This window comes from Platalea leucorodia (genome assembly GCF_965183815.1).
Source record: "Platalea leucorodia genome assembly, chromosome: W".
Taxonomy (NCBI): Eukaryota; Metazoa; Chordata; class Aves; order Pelecaniformes; family Threskiornithidae; genus Platalea; species Platalea leucorodia.
In genome coordinates this window covers 31,874,407-31,899,196 of record NC_138859.1, presented here as the reverse complement: position 1 = coordinate 31,899,196, position 24,790 = coordinate 31,874,407, and the positions used below count along the sequence as shown (strand labels likewise).

General features: G+C 41.2%; 1 protein-coding gene across 3 annotated transcripts in view; it reads left to right on the top strand.

Moving 5' to 3' along the window:
- Window positions 1–24,790, top strand: part of LOC309601791 (ubiquitin-associated protein 2-like) — a 75,239-nt gene that overhangs the window by 37,312 nt on the left and 13,137 nt on the right. For 2 of the 3 annotated variants that reach the window (XM_082334915.1, XM_082334917.1), the window contains exons 10-21: window positions 1,937–2,004; window positions 3,836–4,025; window positions 5,474–5,687; window positions 7,135–7,409; window positions 8,546–8,718; window positions 9,820–10,030; window positions 11,226–11,265; window positions 13,384–13,567; window positions 16,156–16,222; window positions 17,558–17,753; window positions 18,976–19,067; window positions 19,961–20,011. In XM_082334915.1, the coding sequence (XP_082191041.1) occupies window positions 1,937–2,004; window positions 3,836–4,025; window positions 5,474–5,687; window positions 7,135–7,409; window positions 8,546–8,718; window positions 9,820–10,030; window positions 11,226–11,265; window positions 13,384–13,567; window positions 16,156–16,222; window positions 17,558–17,753; window positions 18,976–19,067; window positions 19,961–20,011 (1,761 nt within the window). The remainder of the gene's footprint in view (window positions 1–1,936; window positions 2,005–3,835; window positions 4,026–5,473; window positions 5,688–7,134; window positions 7,410–8,545; window positions 8,719–9,819; window positions 10,031–11,225; window positions 11,266–13,383; window positions 13,568–16,155; window positions 16,223–17,557; window positions 17,754–18,975; window positions 19,068–19,960; window positions 20,012–24,790) is intronic. The other variant, XM_082334916.1, reaches the window with a different exon arrangement.

The window sequence follows — 24,790 nt, the reverse complement described above, 5'->3', positions numbered from 1 at the left end:
CAAACTTAAGAGTTTGCAGCTCTGAGAGGTGTCCCACTCAGAGGGAAATACTGGCGCAGCCCACTGCAGTCCAGAAGAGCTCAAAGGGTCTCCCGTGGTACTGCTGTTTATAGGGTTGTGAGATGATTGACTTTAGGCATCAGTAAATTTCCATTCTGGCCACAGCTGCGGTCAGTTATTGCTGAGTTCTCATTAATCTCAGCAAGGAAGGTACCATCCTCCTGTACCTATCCGCCTGAGTTACGATCCACAATGAGGTGTTCCCAAGCTGTCAAGGGGTGACTGATTATGCCAGGTGAGATCAAGGCATTCTTGTTCCCCAGCTCAACCATGCAAGAGTGCCTGGTATGACCAAGGGGCGCCTGATGGCCAGACTCATTGCTCAGAGGCCAAGCCTTGGCAGGGGTCCCTGTGGTCGTAAGGTGGTCCAGAGAAAGGGAGGGGGATGCACCACCACACAATAGAAATGAATTAGCCCTAGGAAGTTGTAGCTGTTTACTATTTTTTTAAAAAGAAAAGCTATTTAAAAAAAAAAGAACAGTAAACAACCCACCCCCTACAAACCAAAATCACCCCCTGTCCTGGTTTCGTCTGGGATAGAGTTAATTTTCTTCCTAGTAGCTGGTATAGTGCTGTGTTTTGGATTTAGTATGAGGATAATGTTGATAACACACTGATGTTTTAGTTGTTGCTAAGTAGTGCTTACACTGGTCAAGGACTTTTCAGCTTCCCATGCTCTGCCAGGTGCACAAGAAGCTGGGAGGGAGCATAGCCAGGACAGCTGACCCACACTGGCCAAAGGGCTATTCCATACCATATGACATCATGCTCAGTATATAAACTGAGGGGAGTTGGCCAGGGGGCAGTGATCGCTGCTTGGGGACGGGCTGGGCGGCGGATGGTGAGCAGTTGCATCACTTGTTTTTTGTTTTTTTTCCTCAGTTTTGTTCCTCTTTTTCTTGTTGTTTTCCTTTTTATTATTGTTGTTGTTATTTCAATTATTATTATTTCAGTTATTAAACTGTTCTTATCTCAACCCATGAGTTTTCTTACTTTTATCCTTCTGATTTTCTCCCCCATCTCACCAGGGGGGGAAGTGAGTGAGCGACTGTGTGGTGCTTAGTTGCTGGCTAGGGTTAAGCCACAACACCCCCTTTCCCCCCCAAACCCCAACCAACCAGCTCCCCCTCCCCAGCTACCTGTGCAAGCATTTATCTTTATTCTAACAGTATGGTGAAAGCAGTACATTTTTCTGCTGTGGATGGTCTGACTGCTTATACTAGTATAAGCAATTACATGGTTCTCCCTTTATTATTGTTTTCAAACTCATGCTCACAGAGCAGTCAGTTTAAGATGTTATTGCCACCCCTAGCAGAAATGCCGAAAAGGAACCACGAATGGTAGTTCAGTGTACATATCTGAGTGCAAACCTGCCTCTGCTGGTGATGGGAGCTGAAATGTAAAACATAGGGATACATGAAATGAGTGGGAACGGTGCAATGTGTTAGACTTCTGCAACAAGATTTGTCAGAGCTGCTCTATGGAGTCCTAAATTATGTCTGCACAAGGTATCTTTACACTGATGATATACCAACTGTCATGTTAATTACTTTCTACTGGTATATTTTTCAGTTAAACTATTGCCCAAACTGATGTAATTACATTGGTATACCATTGTGTGTGTTCAGTAGATCAAATTTCCTAACGCTTTAATTAAATTGGTACTTGATTCTGTGGAGAGGACTTTACTGAAGTTTGACTGTGTTTTTGACTTTTTAAGTAGAGTTGCAGCATAACTGGTTGTAATGGTAGTTTGACTTTACTTTTGTCTTGAAAGTGCATGACCAAGAATTTCTGCAGATGTCGCAGCAATGAAGTGTGAGCATGTGTATGATTAAAATACACCCCCCACCCCACCCCCACCCCCCTTTTTCAGCTTTCTGAAACAAAAGTCTTCACTGCTTCCTCTGTTCCAGCTGAGAATCACGTGACTCCTGGGCAAAGGTAAGCTCCTCTTCCACGTTTTTCCCTATACCTTAAAAACCTTCTGCTTGGTGAAGCAATGTTAGTTTGTGCGTATAAAATGTTGAATAAAACACAGGGCAGCCTTGGTCAGAGATTGGTCAAGCTAATTTCAAAATTGCAAAAGCCTTGCTTGCAAATAGTTGGTTTTGTGAGTTTCCTGTGTTACCTATTATTGACTACAGAAGTGGAGCCAAACTTACCAAATCCACAAGTATAATACTGAGAAGACCCTGTCTTCTGCACAAAGATTGCTTACAGGCAGGAACAAAAGTAGCTGGGAAGAAAAGTTTTCTGCTATTGAAAAGGAAGCTCTGGCTTTGCTGTCCAGAAAATGGAAAGCCTGCCCCTGTAGATGCGGGAAGTGTTCAGAACGTAGCGCTTTGACAAATGTGTTAACAGAAAGCTTGCGCTGGCAAGAAGGTGAATTTCCTGGTAAGCATCACAATTAATTGCCTTAACTGAGATATAGAGTTCAGATAGAGAACCAAAAATATGGCAGTTGCTGCCTGCCTTTGCTTGCATTTGTCTTCACCAAATGCCCTGCTGATGATGATATGGAATCACTTGCCTGCATTAGCCTCAGGTCCCAGGAGAAGCAGGTTGAAGTTGTGTGATGAAGACTTCGGTAGTTGGATAGCATCAGATCTGAAAACTAGATGGCCTAATGGTCCCAAACATCCTGATACAACTGTACTGCTGTACTCCAGACTGCAGCAAAATTTTCCTTATAACTTGGATGTGATCTGGAGGAGGCATGGTGTCAGCTGGCCTACAGTTTATATTCCTTTCCTTCTTAAAAGTGATATGCTCACATGTTCATTGTTGTAATGCAAATATTCTTCCAGTGGATGTTCCTCAAATTATGTTAGAAAATATTTTAGTTCATCAACTCAAATTCTGGTGTGTGGTGGTTTGTTTTTTGCCTTTTTTTGGGTTTGGGTGTTGGTTTTTTTTTTTTTTTGTTTTGTTTTTTTCCTTGCCATAAGAAAGGTTTGGGCATTAAGAAATCTATGCTAATGAAAGTGCTGGAAGCAGCTCTTCAGCCCAAGCCTGCAGTATATTTAGGATAAACTTAAGTCAGAATTTTTGGAGTAGATTTCTTTTATTGTCTGAATGCTTTGCTTTTCCTTGGATAAACCTGTGCCAAACATGTGGTAGGGGTTAGTAAGCCGTGCTAAATATAAGAAAATTCATGTTTCTCATCCTGCTCAGGTATGTGTGGTAGAGTAATTTTGGATATGTGCCTACTATCTGAGAAACTTAGCTTTTATTTCTGCTGCTCTTGTGACTTCCATGTCATTGCTTAATCGCTGCATGTGTGGCTTTGTTCTTTACTGTCCTCATACCCACCCTATACAGAGGTAGGACTTTGATCCCTTGCTCTTTTTAAAGGGATAGTGTGATATACAGAAAATGTGGATTATCAATATATATAATGGGCTTGCAGGCAGGATCCACTTAAACATAATGTATCTTTTATGGTTTGTCTCCATTTACTTGGTTATATTAATCATATAGGTTATTTATGTGATACGTGATATTATAAATTTGATAATGTTTGAAAAGAGTGCAAAGATAATTTATATTCTAACTGTAGTGGAAGGTTTCAGCGAGCAGAATATTACTTTCTGGCAAAAACCTCTATTCTACCTCTTTTTTTGTATGGCAGACAAGCAATATTTGAAAAGACTGTTAATCAGTAATAATTCTGTTGCTGGTACAGCAGCTTTAGTATTGTCAGTGCTTTCTTCAGTTTCAGCACAGCCTAATCATCATGTTTATTCCAGCCAAACTTTGCTTTTTCTTACAGCATTGATTTGGTAACACTGCTTCAAAAGCCTGTGACTTCTACCCAAGAGGCAGAAGGCAACTCATTTGAGGCTCCCCAGCAGCAGACCTTTGGCCAAGCCCTAGTCTTCACAAATTCTCAGCACAGCACCCAGATGGCATCAGGAGCTGGCAGCTCCAGTGCTGTAAACTCTTATTCTCCTCAAAGTCTGGTAAAATTGTCTTATGCTTTCTAAATATTGTTTATGAGTAAATATTTCAGGTTAAACAACTTTTCCAGTACTGGTCATTTCATGAGATGTTTCAGTATTTGTAAAATTCAGGTTGCAAATGTTGAAGGAATGGAATTAAGAATTCCATTTGGGTCACACCAACCCCATGCAACGCTACAGGCTTGGGGAAGAGTGGCTGGAGAGCTGCTTGGCAGAAAAGGACCTGGGGGTGCTGGTTGACAGCCGCCTGAACATGAGCCAGCAGTGTGCTCAGGTGGCCAAGAAAGCCAATAGCACCCTGGCTTCTATCAGAAATAGTGTGGCCAGCAGGACTAGGGAAGTGATAGTGCCCCTGTACTCGGCCCTGGTGAGGCCGCACCTCAAGTACTGTGTTCAGTTTTGGGCCCCTCACTACAAGAAAGACATGGAGGTGCTGGAGCGTGTCCAAAGAAGGGCAACAAAGCTGGTGAAGGGTCTGGAGCACAAGTCTTATGAGGAGCGGCTGAGGGAGCTGGGGTTGTTTAGTTTGGAGAAGAGGAGGCTGAGGGGAGACCTTATTGCTCTCTACAACTACCTGAAAGGAGGTTGTAGCGAGGTGGGGGTTGGTATCTTCTCCCAGGTAGCAAGCAACAAGACGAGAGGAAATGGCCTCAAGTTGTGCCAGGGGAGATTTAGATTAGATATTAGGAAAAATTTCTTCACGGAGAGAGTGGTTAGGCATTGGAATGGACTGTCCAGGGAAGTGGTGCAATCACAGTCCCTGGAAGTATTCAAAAAACTTGTGGATGTGGTGCTTAGGGACATGGTTTAGAGGTGGACCTGGCAGTTAGGTTAATGGTTGGGCTCGATGATCTCGGAAGTCTTTTCCAACCTTAATGATTCTATGATTCATATACACAAAAAAAAAATTACTTTTTTTTTCCTGGTTTTGCAAGTAGTTGTTTCTTGGTTTACATGAAGTACTTGTATTCATTTTTGAGTAGAGAGCAGATGTGTTTACTGCATGCTGATTTAGGATGAAATAATTTGTTTATAATGAAGAGTTCTATTCCAGAGAACTCTGATGTGTTATTTCCAAGTGCATATCTGACTGCTTTTTGTAGAAACCTGCCTATTTCTGAGTCAATTGTGAGGGCTTGAAATTGGGCACTTATTTATTCTCTGAAAATCAGTTCAACTATTAGTAAATATATGCTATTTTGAGATGCGTGGATTCAAGTAAATCAGTATTGTTGCAGTCACAGGGGTGGAAGTTATATCAGTGATAATCAGAAAAGATCTGGCCATATGCTACAACTGCTGAATTTTTTATTGGTCATTTGTTAGTAGTCTAGGGCTGAAGAGGTTTTAGTTGCTGCCAAATAGCAGCTGTAGGTATTGGCCCTATGGTTATGTTCAAATTATTAAATACTTCACTCCTTCCCCTCTTCTTTTTTGTCTTTTGGTAGTCTGCAGTTCTTTGTTCTGGCTTTGGAGAACTTGGATCCTCTAAATTGGCAAACTCTACTGGATCCCAAATCTTGGACCAGTTGAAATCTCCAGGATTGGGTCAGCTTACCTCTCAACAAAACAATAGTAGCTCTACCACCACTACCACAACTACCACATCATCCTGGGATCTAAAACCACTCATTACTCAGTCCTCAGTCCTTAGTCAGTTTGGTAAGTGCTTTGACATAGCTTTCTCTCTCTTTCTCTCTCTGTTACCCTGTAAGATTTCTTAATGCCAATGACAGTTGGCCTTAATGAAAGACTTTTTCTAAAAAATGTAATCCTAATTATACAATTGGCTACAACATTGTAAGAGTTACACTTACTTGCTGGTAATAGACATTATGAGTATACAACAAACTAAGTTTTGATAGGCTTAAGTCTATCCATAAATGTTATTGCATCTTTAGAAGTTCTTGAGCCTTCATGTAATGACATCTTTGATTTAATGTGCTTGAATATTTAAGTGGAACTTTGATATGACTTTGTTTCTCAATAAATCCTGGAAAATATTTATTTTCATTGTGTCTATGCTGCTTCTATCTGACTATAAGGCTGTACCATATTTTCTTTTTTCCCCACTTTTTTCTCTTCTAACCATTATGTGAATTTTGAATGAGTACTGTATAATTTCTTCATAATGTGCATCATACCTCTGTGTTCTTTCCCTAGTGTGCTGAGAATGATACACTTTACCCATTTTGTCTATTCATAATTCTATGGATTTTTCATTTAATTGAGTAAAATTAGTAGAAACAGTGAAAATGACACAAACTTGGTTTTTTGCAGTGTAGTTCCTAGCAGCTTTCTCACTGTGAAGAGTGATAGCTCTTGTATCTCTCTTGTGTATGTGTATATGTTTCCAGATAGATAAGCAGCCAATTCGGTAACAGTTATAATCTTTAACACGCAGCAATTCTGAAAAAAATGTTTATGTACATTTTAAGTTGCTTTCTAATGCACTTCACCAACTGAATAAAAATACCTTCACATTGCAAATGCTGTGGATCTGTTACGGTTGTTGACCAGTGCTCTGATCCACTGCCTGGCTTTCAGCATCTGAAAAATATGAAAGGGGAAGACTTGGAAAAAACTGTCAGTTTCCAGTGTCTCTTGGCTTTCAGCCAGATTGAGATGGTAGAAGACTTCCTATTTGCGTTGAAAATCTTCTCCTTTGTAGGGGCAGGAAATCCTAACTCATAATACCTCTAAATTGCAACTCTAGACCCCTTGGAAGTAATCACATTTTATTGGCACAGTTAATTGCAGTGAAACTTGCAGTGTTTGATTAAAATAATTCATAACAGTTTTTGAGGACTAATGTGTGATAATATTATGTGACTGTATAGATAGGTTTGTTTTCATATTTTTGAAGGAAGCTAAATAATGCTTGCCTGCAGCTGTTTGTTTAAAGTAGAGAATATCAAATGTTGGCCTTATTATTGCAGTGGTAATGTTCAATGTGAAACTCGTGATGTCTGAAAGAGACTTGCACACGCTATAAAATCAAAGCTGTCGAGTATGTCAAGTCACCCAGATTCTTTCATAAAGAGTAGAAGTGTGAAGAACGGAGTTTAATGCTTTAATTTTGATATTTCTTTTGCCCAATGCTGACCAGACTTTAAATCCCAGCCTGAACCATCCCCAGTTCTGAGCCAGCTGACCCATCGACAGCAACAACAAATGCAGGCAGTTCCTGTTCCTCCTCCTGGGCTGGAGTCCTTCTCCTCCCAGGTAAAACTTCATGAGCCATCACCAGTACACACCTCTACAGCTGTTAGCAAAATGTTACAGCTCCCCACTATATCTGTGAATAACCGGGCAGTGACGGCCCATCAAACCCAGCAGAAACAGATAAAACAACCAAAACGGAGGATAACTCCAGCATCCAAGGTGGGTAATTGAGTAGTGGCTTGTCCTTAGTAAATGTAAAAACATATAAAAGCTTGTGTCAGAAATAGTGTGGCCAGCAGGACTAGGGACATGATCGTCCCCCTGTACTCAGCACTGGTGAGGTTGCACCTCGAATACCGTGTTCAGTTTTGGGCCCCTCACTACAAGAAGGACATTGAGGTGCTGGAGTGTGTCCAAAGAAGGGCAAGGAAGCTGGTGAAGGGTCTAGAGCACAAGTCTTATGAGGAGCGGCTGAGGGAGCTGGGGTTGTTTAGCCTGGAGAAGAGGAGGCTGAGGGGAGACCTTATTGCTCTCTACAGCTACCTGAAAGGAGGTTGTAGCGAGGTGGGGGTCGGTCTCTTCTCCCAAGTAACAAGAGATAGGATGAGAGGAAATGGCCTCAAGTTGCGCCAGGGGAGGTTTAGATTGGATATTAGGAAAAACTTCTTCACCGAAAGGGTGGTCAGGCATTGGAACAGGCTGCCCAGGGAAGTGGTTGAGTCCCCATCCCTGGAGGTATTTAAAAGACTTGTAGATGTGGCACTTAAGGACATGATTTAGTGGTGGACTTGGCAGTGCTAGGTTAACGGTTGGATTCAATTATCTTAAAGGTCTTTTCCAACCTAAATGATTCTGTTCTATATATAAGTTGCTAGGGAGAAGGAGAGGAAAGACCATGGTATATTTCTTGTTTATAAAGCAGGAAATTCTAAGCTGGGTAGTTTCAAGGTCCAAAATACAGTCTTTTGGATTGTCTTTTCCAGTCACATATCTGATTGCTCTGTGTGGAAAATGACTGTTGCTGAGTGATTTTGGATTGACGTAGTAGCCACAAGATGAATGTTGGCTGAAGGTGGATGGACATGGATGACATTTTGATATTGTAGAATAGTATGGCTTACTCTTTCAGCTCCTGATCAGAGCACAGAATCAATGAATTAATTTCAGGTTACAAGAATGTAGTTAATTTATGTGATGTAAACTGGGGGGTTGTTGCAGATCTAGTTATCAGTGAAGGCTGAGCCAGTAACTGAAGAAGCCTGTAGTTAAGGGAGGAGAAGGGTGTCAGTTACTGGTATCTTTTTAATACAGACAGTGCATGCAAAGGAATTATGGCTTTTTTTTCCTCCTTTAAGATTCCTGCCTCTGCAGTGGAGATGCCTGGATCAGCAGATGTGACAGGGTTAAATGTTCAGTTTGGAGCTCTGGAGTTTGGATCAGAGCCTGCACTCCCAGAGTTTGGATCAGCTTCAAGCAGTGAGAATACCAGCCAGGCGACCAGCAATAGCTTGTACTCAAAATCTGTAAAGTATGTGTGAGTTCCCCTTGTGCATTCTTACATGTCTTCTTTAGGGGGTCAAGTTTGTGCCAAAAACATCAAGGCAGTTACCATGTAATGGGAGGGGGAAATATGATGATTTGTAAGGCTATTTTCTGTGGATGGCATCTTAAAGGAGAAATTTCTAATGATAATCAAAATCTCCTTGGATGGGTCGTTGTGAAGCTGGAGATGACATGAATGTAAATAACCTTATAATAAGCTACCCTTATAGAATTGTCCTGATTTTCAAATTTGTGGGTTTGTTCCACACAACCCGAATTTTTCTGCTTTTGATCCAGGAGAGATGACCCTTGTACCATACGTGTGTGTGTTAGTAGATTGGCACCAGATTACAGATTACAGATCTGATGCTTCTGTGGGATGAGAAAAGAAGCCAGGCTTTCAGTATGCAGTATGCAGAAGCTCTTACTGAAATGCTAAAATAGCCAATGATAAATGCCAACGTACCAGTAACTCATTTTTTTCTTCCTTATTCATTCAAAAATTGGCTTCAGTAAAAAGCTTCCTGAAGTTAATTCAGAAATACTAGTAAAAATGAACTTTCACATTAATTTCTAGTTCTATAAATGATTTAAGCTGTTTAGAAAGTAAAACACTCCTGCATGTTTTAAAGTATTTTTTCCTCTTTGCATAGTTCATTCTGTTAGACTGCTACTGTAAAGTTAGAATTCTATTGTAAAAAGAGACTGGGTGTTTCTCATCATATACCAGATTTTATAGATCTAGTTGTTTAAAAAAGAGAGATTATGATCATTAATTTATCCTTTGAGAAGGTGGAAATAACATGACTGAAAAGTGCTTGTGTGTAAACTCTTGTTTTGGTTGGGCTGGCAGGAGGAAGGTGAATGGTGCTTAGTGCAGCTGATGGTTTTGAAGCAGTGATTACTGGGGACCAAAGCAAAATTATATATTTTTTTTTTCCTCATTATTAGATTTTCTAGTATAAATAATGTAGATTTGACTACATGTTTAGGGGTAGTTCTAGATAACTGTATAGGAGCTGATATTTTCATGAAGGTGTTTAATATGTCATTTACCAAGATGATAAATAACTTTTACTTTTTCCAGTGATCCTTTGAATACCTCTTTGCCAATATCCAATACAGTACAGGAGTCCACCTACACAACCTCTGCCATCACCTCTTCCAGTCTGACCTGCTCATCCCAGAGCACTAGCCCAGTAACAACAACTTCCTCCTATGACCAGACTTCTGTGCATAGTAGGATAGCGTACCAAAGCTCCATGGCTCCATCTGAATCAACCCCTGTTGCAGTTACGGTGAGTGAATTTCAGAAATAAGACCTTGAAGAAGTGAGATATTCTTATCAGTGTTAGACTTGTATTACCCTGCTATGTTAATACTTTTAACCAAGCCAAGTGGTATTTTTGATTCCCAAGCCCACCCTGTTATTTATTTTTGCTTTTCCTACTGTGTAGCCATTTTTGCCCATACTGTATTTGGGATATAAGAGCCTCTGATTTTATGGATTTTGACATCTTAAATTGCTGTTTGACCTTTTTTCTTAGTAACACTTAACATTCTACTTGAGTTTCCTTCCCTGAAGCTTAGCTTTTAAAAAAGGAACTATCTCTGTATGTAAATGTTAGTCATGGTATTTTGCCATAACTTGACAGTTTTTATCCAAAGGTATATTATTTATTAAATTTATATGGCACCTAGCAAATGGATCCCAAACTGTTTGTGGCCCCTCCAGCATTACTCTTTTGTTGGATTTAAACACCAGTGGGAATTAGTTTCATGTTTTATTTTAAAAAGCATAGGGAGAGGTCTAATCTAGGACAGAGAGGATCTCTCTTGGGAGATTCAAAAGCACCTACTCTCTTTGTATATGGAATGTAGGTTTGTTTTAAGAGAACTTAATTTATTAAATGTTTAAGGAACTTGTGAGAGTTTGTAAGTTTATTTACTTCTGGCCTTTGTTATGTAATGGCTCAGTCACACTTGTCTTCTGCACTAGCTCGTATGTACTGGTGAGGATCAAGCATAGACTATCCACTTCTGTACTCCAGCGTTATCCAAAAAGCAACTGGTGCTTCTCAAGTCTTATCTTTCAATGGAAAAAAATTGGCGTCTCTGTGTAACTTGGATAGTTAAAATTGTGAGTTGCATTAGATCAAAAGCACAACCATTTCCTGTATGTTAATGCAATTCTTTTTCATATCGGTGTGAACCTGAAGTTTATGTTATATACAGTACGTGGGAAGGTCTCCTGCTGATGGGTGTAGTATGGGCAGTGTATGGGATTCTGTATGTTCAGGACACCTTGCACTTGAGACAACTATTATGTGGTTTTGTTAAAGGCAGTAAAAAGTTAATTTTCTGCCTTTTTTTTGTCTTTCAATTTAGAACAAGTATAGAATTTTGCATGAAGCATGTTCGATGTGTGATTCAGTCTGAAAATTTAATATACCTCTAAGATGATTTATTAATTCATTTCTCCTTTGTTTACAGAACGGGCACAGTGGTGTTAGAACACAGGCAACTCTTGACAGTAAGTTTACAAAACTTGGTTGTGCACAGGACTTTCTGATCTTTCCTTACTGTGCTGTGCGCACAACTGTAGCAGTGACATCTGGTTTAAGGTTTTATATTGTTCTCCCTGACTAATTTTTGGCTGACCCATTTGAGTTTATTTTGTACTTGCATAGGATACACTGCTTGCTTCTTGACTAAAATTGGAGTATGAAAGCAGCCCTATTAAATCTACAAACCTAAGCAGTCTTAGAATTAGAGAAGCTGCTTTGCTGCTGCTTTTCCTTTTGAATTTACCTGCCAAAAATTATTTAATATAAAATTAAAATAAAATATAAAATCAATATAAAATTTCTTAGCAATTCTTCCAGTTCTCAGTTGGGAAGCTGCAAGTAGCATTTAGCTGTAATGAAACAGTCAGTCACGTTCTTTGAACACACCTCTTACTAGGTATAGTGCTACTTATGCCCTGTTACAAGCCCGTGGGGAATAAGGGCGACTAACATGCTCCCTCTGCCGGGTAGTTTGCTGTCTTGCAGTGGAGTAACAGTAACACAGTACTGACTCTGATACAGGCGTTACTGTTATCTTCATCTTGGCCTGTTTCTAATGTGGTATTTTACTTGTAGCACCCCTACAGCTCTTTTCCTGGAGTTAAAATAATTATAGTATTCACTCTTCTGACCTTTATGTGCTGCTCTGTGGAAGTTTTCAAGGGCAGCAGTGTGAATTAAGTTCAAAGCATGAATGATGTGTTATAATTCTGACCATCCTACTTGTCTCTTGGTTTTCTTTGTCTTGCACATTGTGTTCAGGCATCTTGTAAGGGGTCTTAATGAAGATGGTGATTCTGTCCCTTGTATTGAGGACATCTACTTTTACTTCAAGAAGGGAACCCTGCTCTAAATGTTTTGAGAGTTGTAAATGTTATTTACTTATTTTTATATGAATCTTGTCAGGAGGTATCAGGTGATATAGTTGCCACCTTCATAACTATGTTTCTGTTTGTCACTTGAATTTCCTTCTCTGTTGTCAGTTACCCTCATGCTTATTGCCAAGGCCAAGACCTCTTGATTTCTGTTTGCATAGCACCCAGTCCAGCAACCTGACTTGGGTCATTTAGCGAGGACACCAAACCAATAACGTTAACAAACTGTGATGCGTAACTTCCAAGCATATATCTGACTTTTGTTTGGTGACCATTCTAAAACTGTCTTCACATGCATTGCAAGTTAGTGATGATCCACTGGGTAGTGGTCTCTGCTGTGGTATGGAAGCATGGCCCAGCAGAAGGCAGGGCTCAACTCTGAGTTTTATTGGTGGGTGAGTGCCTCTAATTCTTTATATTACCTTTGCAGGGCAAGAGGTAAGTGTAGAAACAGATGGGAGTTATGTCGGGCAGTAGAGTTGTTCAGTGTCTTATTATAGTATAGTGATTCTTTGGAAAGGCACATCTGTGGTAAACAAGTTTTACTCTGTGTAGCCTAAAAAATAATATTAAAGCTAAACACTTTTTGTTATTTAGGTCAAATAAAGCAATTCAATATTTGACAACTCTTTAGCCATTAAAAATGCTTAATGCTGTGCTCAATTGTGGCCTTTTATTGTAACTTATTTTATTCTACTGCATTACACGTTTGACTGAGTACTCCAAACTGATAAGTTATGTGTGCCCTTGTACTCCAGCAATCTCAGTCTCAATCATCAAAGGTGCTGAGTAGGTTGGAATGAAGAAGCAGAGCTGTAGGTAAAAGTAGATTTGTACAGTGCCTTGAAAAGCGCAAATGACTTTTGTTTGTGGAACCAAATGCAAGGAATTTTAAAATGAGGATTGACTTGTGGGCAAAAGCTAGTAATCCAGATAGCAGGAGGTGAAGTGCAGAAGACTGTTGTTTACTACACGTGTAGCAGTGAAAATTATGAACCTATTATAGGTGAAGAGCTTAAAGGGAAAAAATGGTAGCTCTGTTGCTGTTTGAATTTTCCTTAATAGCCAGACTGCTTGATACTGTTACTGGTTCTTAACGGTCAGGATTTTGTAAACCAAGGGGAGAACACTACTGTGTTCCTGAATCCAGGCTGGGATGTCAGGTATGCTGGAATTTGTCTTCGAATGCCTCTTTTTAACTTGTTGCAGCTACTTCATCAGTTCCAGCACCTAAGACAGAGCCTTCTCCCTCACTACCTTCTGCTGGTTCTCTGCCTGGCGTGGCATCCACTACTGCTTCACTTCTGCCTTCAGCATCGCAGCACGTGGCAACGTTGCCCAGCTTGCCTCAATCCAGTGATTTGGCCAGCAGCTCACTTTCCCAGTTAAGCAGGTACAGTAGGAGTTGTGATAAACTGAAAGGGGTTCAATTTTGGGGAAAGGGCAAATGTAAGGGCGATTGCATGTGGGGGCTGTCAGACACCAGGGTCCCCTTTTCTGTCATTAACTAGAATTAGGAGAGAGATACAGAAGAGAACAGGATGTTTCTGGTTGCAGAGTATGAGCTCTGGGCTGCCTCTTAATGATAGAGCAGCTGCTGCCCTCAAGTTTTCACAGTATATAAACAACTTTGTGTTTCAAGGGGCTCTTGCTTCAATCATACCAGCTAAATTGATTCCCCCAGTTTGTTTTTCCTACTTTGTCCACAGTGCCTGCTGTTTGTTTAGTGTAGCATGTTTGAAATCATTCCTTAACAGTTTACTTCCTGGCTAATTTTGAAATATTGTAGTTTCATTTATATTTGTATTTCTTAAAATTAAAAAAACAGAAATAATTCCACAGGGAAAGTGTGTGGGTTTGTGGGTTTTTTTTTTGTTTTTTTTTCTTTTTTCCTAAGACATTTCCTTAAGACACTTTGAAATATCAGATTGGTGTTCCTGGAAGTGCATTCAGCACAGCTTAGCTCATTTGCACTATCTGTCTAATTTTCTCAGTGCCTGTTACTTGAGTTTCATCCTCAGGCAGGTGACATCCTGAGGTTATACTAGTTGAGTTATATTTTTAATACTCACCTTTGTACTGTATTTGTTAGTGTAAGAAACTAATTTTGATGGAATATCAGGGTTTTTTTCCTTTTTCACAGCTAGGACATGGTTGATTCTCTTTTAATGCACTATTTTTTTCTGTTGAATGAAATGGTAAATATGTCAAATAACAATAATTATTCCATCCACATTAGAAACATCATTTCCCCACATTTGTTTGTTGAAAAGCTGTGTACATTGGTAGAAATTTTAGTTGGAGGGTTGATGCTGTTGGGCAGATACCAAGTGCCATGAAAAGATGATGCCTGAATTCCAAGCATGTCTGACTTGGTTGTGCCCATGGCTCTTGTCTGTCTCTCTACCATAGGTCAGATGGTGAATTAAGGCTTATTAGAAGAGCTGGGGAGAGTGGGCGAGGGAGTGGTTTAAAACTGTATGCTGGACTGAACTATTTCTTTCCTTGCTGCCTGAAGTGGTGTCATTGTAGTTCCTGCAGATGGGGAACAGTTTTAAAGAATCGAAGTAAAATTAATCTATGAAACTGCCAAGATTTATTCTGGTCCCACACCTTGAAGAGCTGACAGAATTGTTTGCCCTTAAATTAGGGCATATAATTTATCCTGCAGCTTTGTTATGAAAACTGCTGTATTTTCTTGTGGCTATTTCCATAGAGAATACTAAAATATTTGTTATGTTTAGGATCTCTTGCTTCTGATTTCACACAAGGAGGGGCTTTTTGAGCACCAAACCATACATATTTTTTATGGCTTTGTTTTGTTTGCCTTTGTTCAGTGTTCATTCTGTTTATTCCATACTGTGCTGTAAGTTACATTCTTGACCTCAAACGTAAGGTATAACTTTTGTCAGTGTAAATGTTTAAGAACCAGTTTCAGTCACCTTTCAGGGAGACATTTAAAGATCTTTGGATTACAGATGAATGTTGGTGCTACTGCTGCCAAAAGCTCACAGGCCTGGTCAGCTAGGGAAAAAAGGTGGTGCTAAAGCAGAGTTGCTCCCTAAAATGAAGTTATCTGCAGATGTTTTTCAGCAGGGGATTCTTTATTTTCATATTTTACAGTGTATGTATAAAACTGAATTGATAGTTCTGATTCATCTTTTCAAAGAGGAAATGTCTCTTGGGGTGTAGTGGTATGAACTGGCCTTGATTAAATTGCCAGATTCTGTAGTAGTATGGCTAATTTCTGGGCTTTCACAGATGTTCTTCATTTGCTGGTTTTTTTTGAGCCCTGTCTTTTAAGAGTGTGTTGGGGCTTTTGGCAGAGTTATGGGGCAAATACTCTGCAGTTGTAATTGGTTGAAATAATGTTATGCAGGTTAAAATGTGAGAAATACCATAGTGAGTCAAACCAAAGCACTGCCTCACCTAATTAATACCTGTGCCCTATGGCAGGCAGCAGCAGTTGCTCAGGGAAAGAATGAGAAACAAGCCATGTGTTGTATGAACCTTCTTCTGGTTTTGGGCTTTGTGTCTTGGAGTCGTTGCTACATAATTCCTGAAACAACTATTGTTTTTCTAAAAATATACTAAATTGATAAATACAAATGAATGGTGTTTTAGATGTTTCTTGTTAGTAATAGTTGTCTCTGTACTTCAGTTTTTTTCATTAAAAGGTAGTAGGATATTAAAGGAAAAAATGCCTGTAGGGAGGTGTGTGTGTGTATATGCACGCACATATATATGCATGTGTATGTGTGTATATACACACACACCCTTACAGACAATTTTTTCTTTAACTAATAACCTACTGCGTGTGTGTATGTGTATACATGCACTTACAATTTTTATTCTTTAACTAATATCGTACTACCTACTCTGTGTTTGTGTGTATATATATGTGTATATATACATATAATATATATTAAAAATAATTCTAGGAAAAAATAATTTTATTAATTCCTTGCAATTTCTTTCTAGCTCCCTTTCCAATCATCAGAGCAGCCTCTCCCCTGCCTCAGTGCTGTCTTCAAGTGCATCACATGCAGTAAGTACTATTTGCATTTCAACAGATGTTTGGCTTATAGTCAGTTTATCTGATGATTACGACCCTCTCTTAAAGTTCATTGTGTCCCAGTACACTAAGAACCAAAACAAGAGCCTTATCTCATGGAAGAAGAACTGCCAGCCCTCTAGTGGTAAAAAAAGTCTTTACCACTTGTGATTTGTACTAGATCAAGAATAGCTATTACAGAGACTTGCCAGTCACACAACTGCAGAGGAAATTTTCATACCAGCAAGGAGGAATGGAATAAAGAAAGAATTTCTTGTAACAAACGTATTTAAAAAAAAAAAAAAAAAAAAAATCTTTAGAAGTGGCTGTCTGAAACTGCTCCAAAATGTGGACTGTTAGCAGTCTCCACTGGAGGGGTTAGCTGGAAAAATGCAGGTGATGGAATGATACATGTCATGACAAATGCCTCATGACAGATGATTTTAGAGTTTACCATGTGGCATTGTTGTCTCCTGTGTATTTAATGCATTTGAGATAACAAGGCAAATGGTAGTGAATACAGTGCTCTAGATGAGGTTACACAAACGAAAGTCAGACACTGCCTTGTTCTGTGATGGGGTACTTCTGTACAGTCCCGGTTGGGGTGTGCAGATAGGTTACTGCTTTTCTTTATGCCTGTATTTTGGTTTGTAATGCTCCATCCCTACTGAATATGTAACTTAAAAATTCACACTTATCCAAATGTCCTTTTTTTCTGTTATCAGAGTTATTTTGGCTTCTGTGTGTTGATGACACTGTTTTGCAAGTGTGATCAGCTTACAGCTAAGGCACTGTATTGTGCTGGATTCAAACCAGGAACTCCTTTATCCTCATGTGTTCCTGTAATACATCTAGTCTGTGTTTGAGTTTACCACATTGACTCTATTGTGGGGCACTACAGTTCTATTCTTTTAAATTCCACAAGTGCATTGAGGAAGTCATGATAGCAGTGTCCTGTATTTTGAAAACAAATACTGTCTTTTGGAAGAATATAGGAGTTTATTTAACATAAGTACTGGAATATACAAGCAAAGGCCAGAAATAATGCAATGGAGTGACATTTGAGTTACTGTAATATAATTTTGTAATTATATAGCAGTTTGAATTTAACTCATATAATAATTTTTTTTTTGAATACTTAAAAATCGCAAGCATGCAACTTAGTTGTTTGCTTGGTATATAGGTAATGTATATCTTTTGCATGTGCTGCCATTACTTAAAAGATTGTTGGGGGTTTTTTTGACACCACCACCACCCCACCCCACCCCCAGCATCTTCCACTGTGGTTTATTTGCTCTGTGATCCTCATTCTTTTTGTCTTCTTTCTAGCACGCTAGTGTTGAGAACACAACTTCACTCCAGCCCTCAACAACTTTTTCAACTGCTTCAACCTCAGCCACTAGCACCACCTCTTCGGTTGTCAGCATGGCAAGCAGTATGAACACTACAAACAGCCTTGGCCTGAGCGTTACCAGTGTGTCTATACCAGCTGCTACCACACGGGCAGCTCCCTTAGTGTCTTCAGGTTCGCAATATTAACAGATCACATGGATAGACAGAGGACTTCAGTCAGCAGGGCTGTCAGTTGAGCATCTCACCAGCCATAACTATGCTAAGAAATCCATGCTCTTGACTAGCATTTTCAGCATGCTTTATTTGCTGGCTTATAAAATAAAATAGCCTGGTTTTTTGTATTTGAAATATTTGTTAGGGTGTTATGTGGCATTTATATAGCACATATTCCATCCCCAAAGAGCTTTATAAATAGACACCAGAGCAGTTCTGACTTTGGAAGTTTTGGGCTAGGAGATTCACCCAGTTTGTATTCCAGGTTGTGATCAGCTCCTGGCTATGAGTTCACATTAGGCAGTATCAAAATATACTGCAGTGTCCTCATTATCATATGCCACATCCCTACTGCCACATCTACAGAAAGGAAAAAAGTGTTTTGATGTCTGGGTCATTCCACAGCAAACAGCACTTCAGAAAAAGGGTCCACAGAGAGAAGGTGGGGAGGCTTCTTGCACTGAAGTGGAAGCAATGCTAAATTCTCTCTTGCTTCTCTAATCAACCTGAACTGCTAAAAGGAAATCCTATGGAGGGAAGTAAATGGTTTAAATATTAAGATCAAACTTGCTTACAGAAGGATTTCTCATTCCCATACCTTATAAATGAAGTGTCTGATGACTGGCCAAAGTGCCCCCCCCCCCGGCTTACTAGCACTGCTTCATGGAGGCAACTGAAACTGTTTCAATAATCTTCTCTTTGCTATTCCCAGCTGCAATAAGTCACCCACAAAAAGTATGCTGGCAACATTTAGTGCTTTCCAGTCTATTTCTGGCAATAAGGGGGAATGTGTTGACAGAGCAGAAAATGAAAGGAGAGAATTTGCTCTCTTAGATTGAGAACAATGCCTAAATTTTGCCTTCAGGAGAGGACTGAGGAAAGGAGAAGTTTCTGTAATTCTTGTAATCCTCTTGGACAAAGTAAATGATGAAATCAGACTGTTCTCTGATGGGACTGTTTTCAGTCTTAAGTAGCCTGTGCTTTCCCTTCCTTGAGGCATGGTTAAACTCTTCAGGCTATTTTGAGCATTTTCATCAACCAGCACAAAATTCTTCGGCATAGTTCTGCTCTTTACAAGCTATGACAGTGCAGCCGCCAGGGCTTGTGAGCTATCTTGTCTCAATGCTGAAGCCTTTTCTTCTCTAAAGACTTGTTAAAGTGTCTGTATTTTGGTTCTACAGGCAAAGCTCCCCCAAACCTGCCCCAAGGTGTACCACCCTTGTTGCATAACCAGTATATTGTGGGACCTGGAGGACTTCTGCCTGCCTACCCAGTAAGCAATTTAATTGTTCCTGTCCTTGATTGCTTAACCCTTGGTGCATGTGGGCCCTCCAGACCTGCTGCTGTCTATGCCAAGGCATTTCTGTTGGCACGTGTTGCACCTGGAATTCTTGTTCCAAATGCTGAAGAATATATGAAATATATTCAGTGGGGGTTTACTGTTGATAGCAAACTGCAGAACTGTTGGTACAGACCTGATTTGGCTGCTGTTGAAGCTAAACATGCATGTTGCTATGGTTTTCAGTGGTATCAGGTTTTAGGCCCTTTGAGTAAAATTACACTCATTCAGGTTTGTGTTACTGGTATAGATTTACTATAGTAATGGTTGAAATGTGCCATGTGTCCTGTCTGTCATACTTTGAAAGACTGCACATAGCTTTTTGATGTCTGACCAGGATCAACATATTTTTGGTCATCTGTTTTTTGAATCAGAAACTTTATTCTAATAATCTTTCTGTATCACACTGAATGTGAGGGGATACCATAGGTTGTTTTGTGGTCTAGTCATCAAATCTTAAATCCTGCTATTCTCAGAAGTAATGATTGCAGCAAAGATGACTGTTGCTCTTACTCCAAATCTGAATGTCCTGTAGATTTTTCACAAGTTGATGAATGATGCATCTGTGAAAACAGTATTGAAGATGGGACAGTCAGACTCTCCTCAGAGGACTGCTGTCACCAAGAAACAACATCAGAGTGACAAGCCATTTTAAGCTTAGCTCTACTAGACTTAAAATGCTACAATGTGCCATGATGGTACAATGCGATGTATAGCTGCACACCTTTAAAATAGACTGGGCCTAGGTCAAACTCTGTTTAAAGCCGCAAATAGGTCAGCGTCAGAGAAAAGTGTTAAATGATGTTGTATTTTTATCTGTCTTTAAGCAGATTTATGGTTATGATGATCTCCAGATGCTTCAATCCAGGCTGCCAATGGTGAGTAAATGGCTTGGTTTATTTAATTTTAAACAAGTAATCTTCAGTGTTGATCATTCGTGCAACCCAAATTGGTTCACTTAATGGTGATTAAGAGCTTATATTTATGTTCTATATTCTGGTTTTTTAAATATCCACAGTTTCTCTAGGTAGTGTAAATTGATATAGAGCAACTGTTGCATCGTGCATTTGTCAATCTGCAAATTCTGTAAATAGAAGCAAGTGTGCTCTGTGCTTTTGAGTGGAGAAGTTTTTAATTGTTGTAGCAACAGTATGACATCTTGTCAAATCTAGTTGAAATCTGAGCGTGAACGTTTTCTTTTACCAAGAGGTAGGGTTGAACAGCAAGTACACAAATTGGCAGCCAGTAGGTGCATCTGACAGGTTTTGGAGGTGCTCATAGGTGGAGGTCTTTCCATATGTATCATGGCAACAAATGCAGGTGAGCTGCAGGAGGGAGAGTGTATGAAGTTTTCTTTCTTACCTGGATCCAGAATGTAAATGGCATGTAAGAGATGCTGAGGTCCCAGACAGATCCACAAAGAGCCTCAGCCTAGATTGCAGAGAGGTAAAGAATTTTGTTTTCAGAAAACTAGGATAAGGATCTTGCAGAGAAAGTTTGGTAGTATGTAACTGAGAAAAGTCACAAGATTAAGTGATGCAGTGTATCCATAGAGGCAGAAATGGAGCAATGAGCAGTGGTCTGGAAAAGAAGTATCGCTGAATGAATGCCATAATTAAAGGTCCAAATCAGTACCAGGTCTTCCATGTGGAGTCTGGAGACAGCCAGAGTCAGATAGTCAAAGGTGAGTACAGGGATGTCCCAGACAAAACCCTGTCCAGCTGCACATCCTGAATTAAAAAGTTGAGTGCATTAATGAAGATTTTAACTACCCGATGAAGGCATGATCCTTGGAAGAATTGTCAACAGAAATGAATCGGATTATTTTCAGAGCGGCAAAATGACAAAATATTTGCAGTTCTGGGGCCAGGAGAGACATGGTGTGGTGGGTTGACTCTGACTGGATGCCAGGTGCCACCAAAGCTGCTCTATCACTCCCCTCCTCAGCTGGACAGGGGAGAGAAAAAAAAAAATAACAAAACGCTCATGGGTTGAGATAAGGACAGGGAGAGATCATTCACCAATTACCGTCACGGGCAAAACAGACTCAATGTGGGGAAACTAGTTTAATTTATTACCAATCAAATCAGAGTAGGATAATGAGAAATAAAATCAAATCTTAAAAACACCTTCCCCCCACCCCTCCCTTTTTCCCAGGCTTAACTTTACTCCTGATTTTCTCCACCTCCTTCCCCCCCCCCCAGTGGCGCGGGGGGACGGGGAATGGGGGTTGCAGTCAGTTCATCACATGTTGTCTCTGCTGCTCCTTCCCCCTCAGGGGGAGGACTCCTCACACTCTTCCCCTGCTCCAGCGTGGGGTCCCTCCCACAGGAGACAGTTCTCCACGAACTTCTCCAACGTGGGTCCTTTCCACGGGCTGCTGTTCTTCATGAACTGCTCCAGTGTGGGCCCCTTCCATAGGATGCAGTCCTTCAGGAACAGACTGCTCCAGCATGGGTCCCCCACAGGGTCACAAGTCCTGCCAGCAAACCTGCTCCAGTGTGGGCTCCTCTGTCTCCACGGGTCCTGCCAGGAGCCTGCTCCAGCGTGGGCTTCCCACGGGGTCACAGCCTCCTTCGGGCACATCCACCTGCTCTGGAGTGGGGTCCTCCACAGGCTGCAGGTGGATATCTGCTCCACCGTGGACCTCCATGGGCTGCAGGGGGACAGCCTGCTTCACCATGGTCTTTACCATGGGCTGCAGGGGAATCTTTGCTCTGGCACCTGGAGCACCTCCTCCCCCTGCTTCTTCATTGACCTTGGTGTCTGCAGGGTTCTCTCACATCTTCTCACTCCTCTCTTCTGTTACAATTGCTGTTGTTCAGTTCCCCCCCCCTTCTTAAATATGTTATCCCAGAGGCGCTACCACCGTTGCTGATAGGCTCAGCCTTGGCCAGCGGCGGGTCTGTCTTGGAGCCGGCTGGCATTGGCTCTATTGAACACAGGGGAAGCTTCTGGCAGCTTCTCACAGAAGCCACCCCTGTAGCCCCCCTGCTACCAAAACTTTGCCACACAAACCCAATACACATGGTTATGTTGGCAGAAGACAAAATGTTTTCTAGGAGTGCTGTTCAACTTTTATCAGCCTGCACTTCCCATGTGTTCACTGAATTTTTCTGTTGCTCTCTGGGCAGGAGTGCTTTTTTTCCATGTAGCTGTACCACAGGCCCATGCAGGGGCTGGAGCAGAGCATGCCTCCTGGTGGGGAGGTTTGGTTCTGAGGGGACAGGAGCTGATAATTATTGATGTTATTTACATGTAGTGACAGCAAATGGAGAGAAAAAAAATCACTGGGCAATACTCAATCAAAAATACATACAGTAAAGCACATGAAGAAAAAAATTTCTTAACCTGTCCATTAAGACCAAGAGTAAGGCTGAACAAGAGAAAATATAAGGATTCATACCTTGTCTGTGTTGCTCTAGAATAGTTGGTGCTGCAAGGTGTTTTCCAGCAGCGCAACGAGAGAGTTGCCACTTCAGGCATTTTTCACGACAAGAGTGGTGGAACTCAGCCTAATCAAAGTGATCTCTGCCATGCCTCTCCTTTGTAGAATCATCGAATGGTTTGGGTTGGGAGGGACCTCTGAAGGTCATCTGGTCCAACCCCCCAGCAATGAGCAGGGACATCTTCAACCGGATCAGGGTGCTCAGAGCCCCATCCAGCCTGTCCTTGAATGTTTCCAGGGATGGGGCATCTACCACCTCTCTGGGCATCCTGTTCCATCCAGTGTTTCACCACCCTCATGGTAAAAAAAAGTCTTCCTTGTATCTAGTCTGAATTTACCTTCTTGTAGTTCAAAACCATTACCCCTTGTCCTATTGCTACAGGCCCTTATAAAAAGTCTGTCCCCATCTTTCTTATAGGCCCCCTTTAAGTACTGAAAGGCCACAATAAGGTCTCCCTGCAGCCTTCTCTTCTCCAGGCTGGACAACCCCAGCTCTCTCAGCCTTTCCTCATAGGAGAGGTGTTCCAGCCCTCTGATCATTTTTGTGGCCCTCCTCTGGACCCGCTCCAACAGGTTGTTCTACTGAGGACTCCAGAGCTGATCATGAGTCGGTCTAAAGCGGGATGGAAGGTGGAAAATGTTGAGGAGACAAGGGCTGAAAAGATGATTCTGATGACGATGGCTAAACCCTGGCAGAGGTTTTCCAAAGAGGTTCAGTAAAGTGCCTCCTTGGAGAGATGCCAAAGAGAAGAGTGGGCACGGGATCTGCAGAGCCCTGTTTGGAGCAGGGCTTGGAGTAGGTGGCTTGGAGTAGGTGGAGTAGGTGGAGGTGGCTTCCCCCCAGCCCAAAGGCTCGTTCCTGTGCTTCTGAGACAAGAGGCATTGGCAAGCTTTCTGTTTTTTGGGAAGCGCGGTGATGGGGTGGCCGTGCGTGGGGAGGGCGATGGTGGTGCTTTGCTGGTGGTGTGTTGGGGGGAGGCGGTTTTGGGGGGACGTTGGCTCTAGTGGTTGAGTGGGGGATTTGAAAGTGCAGGGGTAGCAACACATGGGGTAGTTGTGCTGCTGATGTGGTTTTTTTTTTTTTTTTTTGTGGTTTCTCCTTTCCCTCCCACAGTGGCTCTCATGTCTATTGTGTTCCGCTGAATTTCCCTTCCTGCCCAAGTCTCTTTTTCTTATGTAATGCTTCAATGTTGGTTGTGGGGTTTTTACTTTCGGTATGTTTGTCATCTTTGTTTTCATATGAATACATCATTTCTTTTTACATTTTGGAAGATTTGTAAAATTATATATGTCTCAGGAATCTCAGGAGCTATCTCTAAGTCCCGATGTCCTTTGAGGAGGTGGCTATGGGTCTAAACACTTGAGCACTGAGTGTTTATTGATGAAGCTTCTACAATCTCTTTGCTTCCCTTTCCTTGGTTTGAACCTCATCATGATGGGGGATAAGAAGTCTTTTCTAAGCTGTTGCTTATTGAACAATGAAGGAGACGCAGCGAGAAATATTTTTATATGGGGTGATTTTTGCTGGTTTTGCCAGTTGAGGAATTTTTTGTGACCACTGTCTCATTGTGGAGCGCAGAGGAAAAGGTCCTCCACAAACAATTGCATTTTTCCAATTTCCAGTGTTTGTCTGGAGAAATGCTGTGTTATGTTATGCCCTCGTACTACTGGAACTTCTCAGTTTCTCTCTCTCTCTCTCTCTCTCTTTTTTTTTTTTTTTTTTTTAATCACTGCTCGCACATCATTTCTTTCCATTTTTTAAATTCTTTTTCAGTGGTCTATTTTGCTCCAGCTGGTGCTGATGGTACGTGGGCAGTTTCCTTCATGGGGAATGCTGTGCTGGTTGGTTTGGACCATGTTGGGTGGTGGTGTTTGAGGAATGTATCTTTTTGTTTGCTAAGGATGTGTTGGGTGAAGAAGGCCTAGGCCGATGTGCTCTATGTAGTGAGGCAGGTCCCCATGGCCACTGGTGTGTGAGCACAGGCAGGAGCATCCTGGGCCAGTTCTGGTGGTTGTAGGAGAGCAATGAGCAGTCCTGGGCATCTCCTGTGTTTTTTGTGGCTTTTTGGTGTTTCTTGGGTGGGGTTGGTAGCACTGGGGTGCTATTCCTTGTTCAAATCTCCGCAGGCCTTGGTGGGTCCCCTCCTTGCCTCTTTGAGGTGCACCTTGTCCATGCCACCCTGCTTGGTCCCAAGCAGTGCTGTGGCAT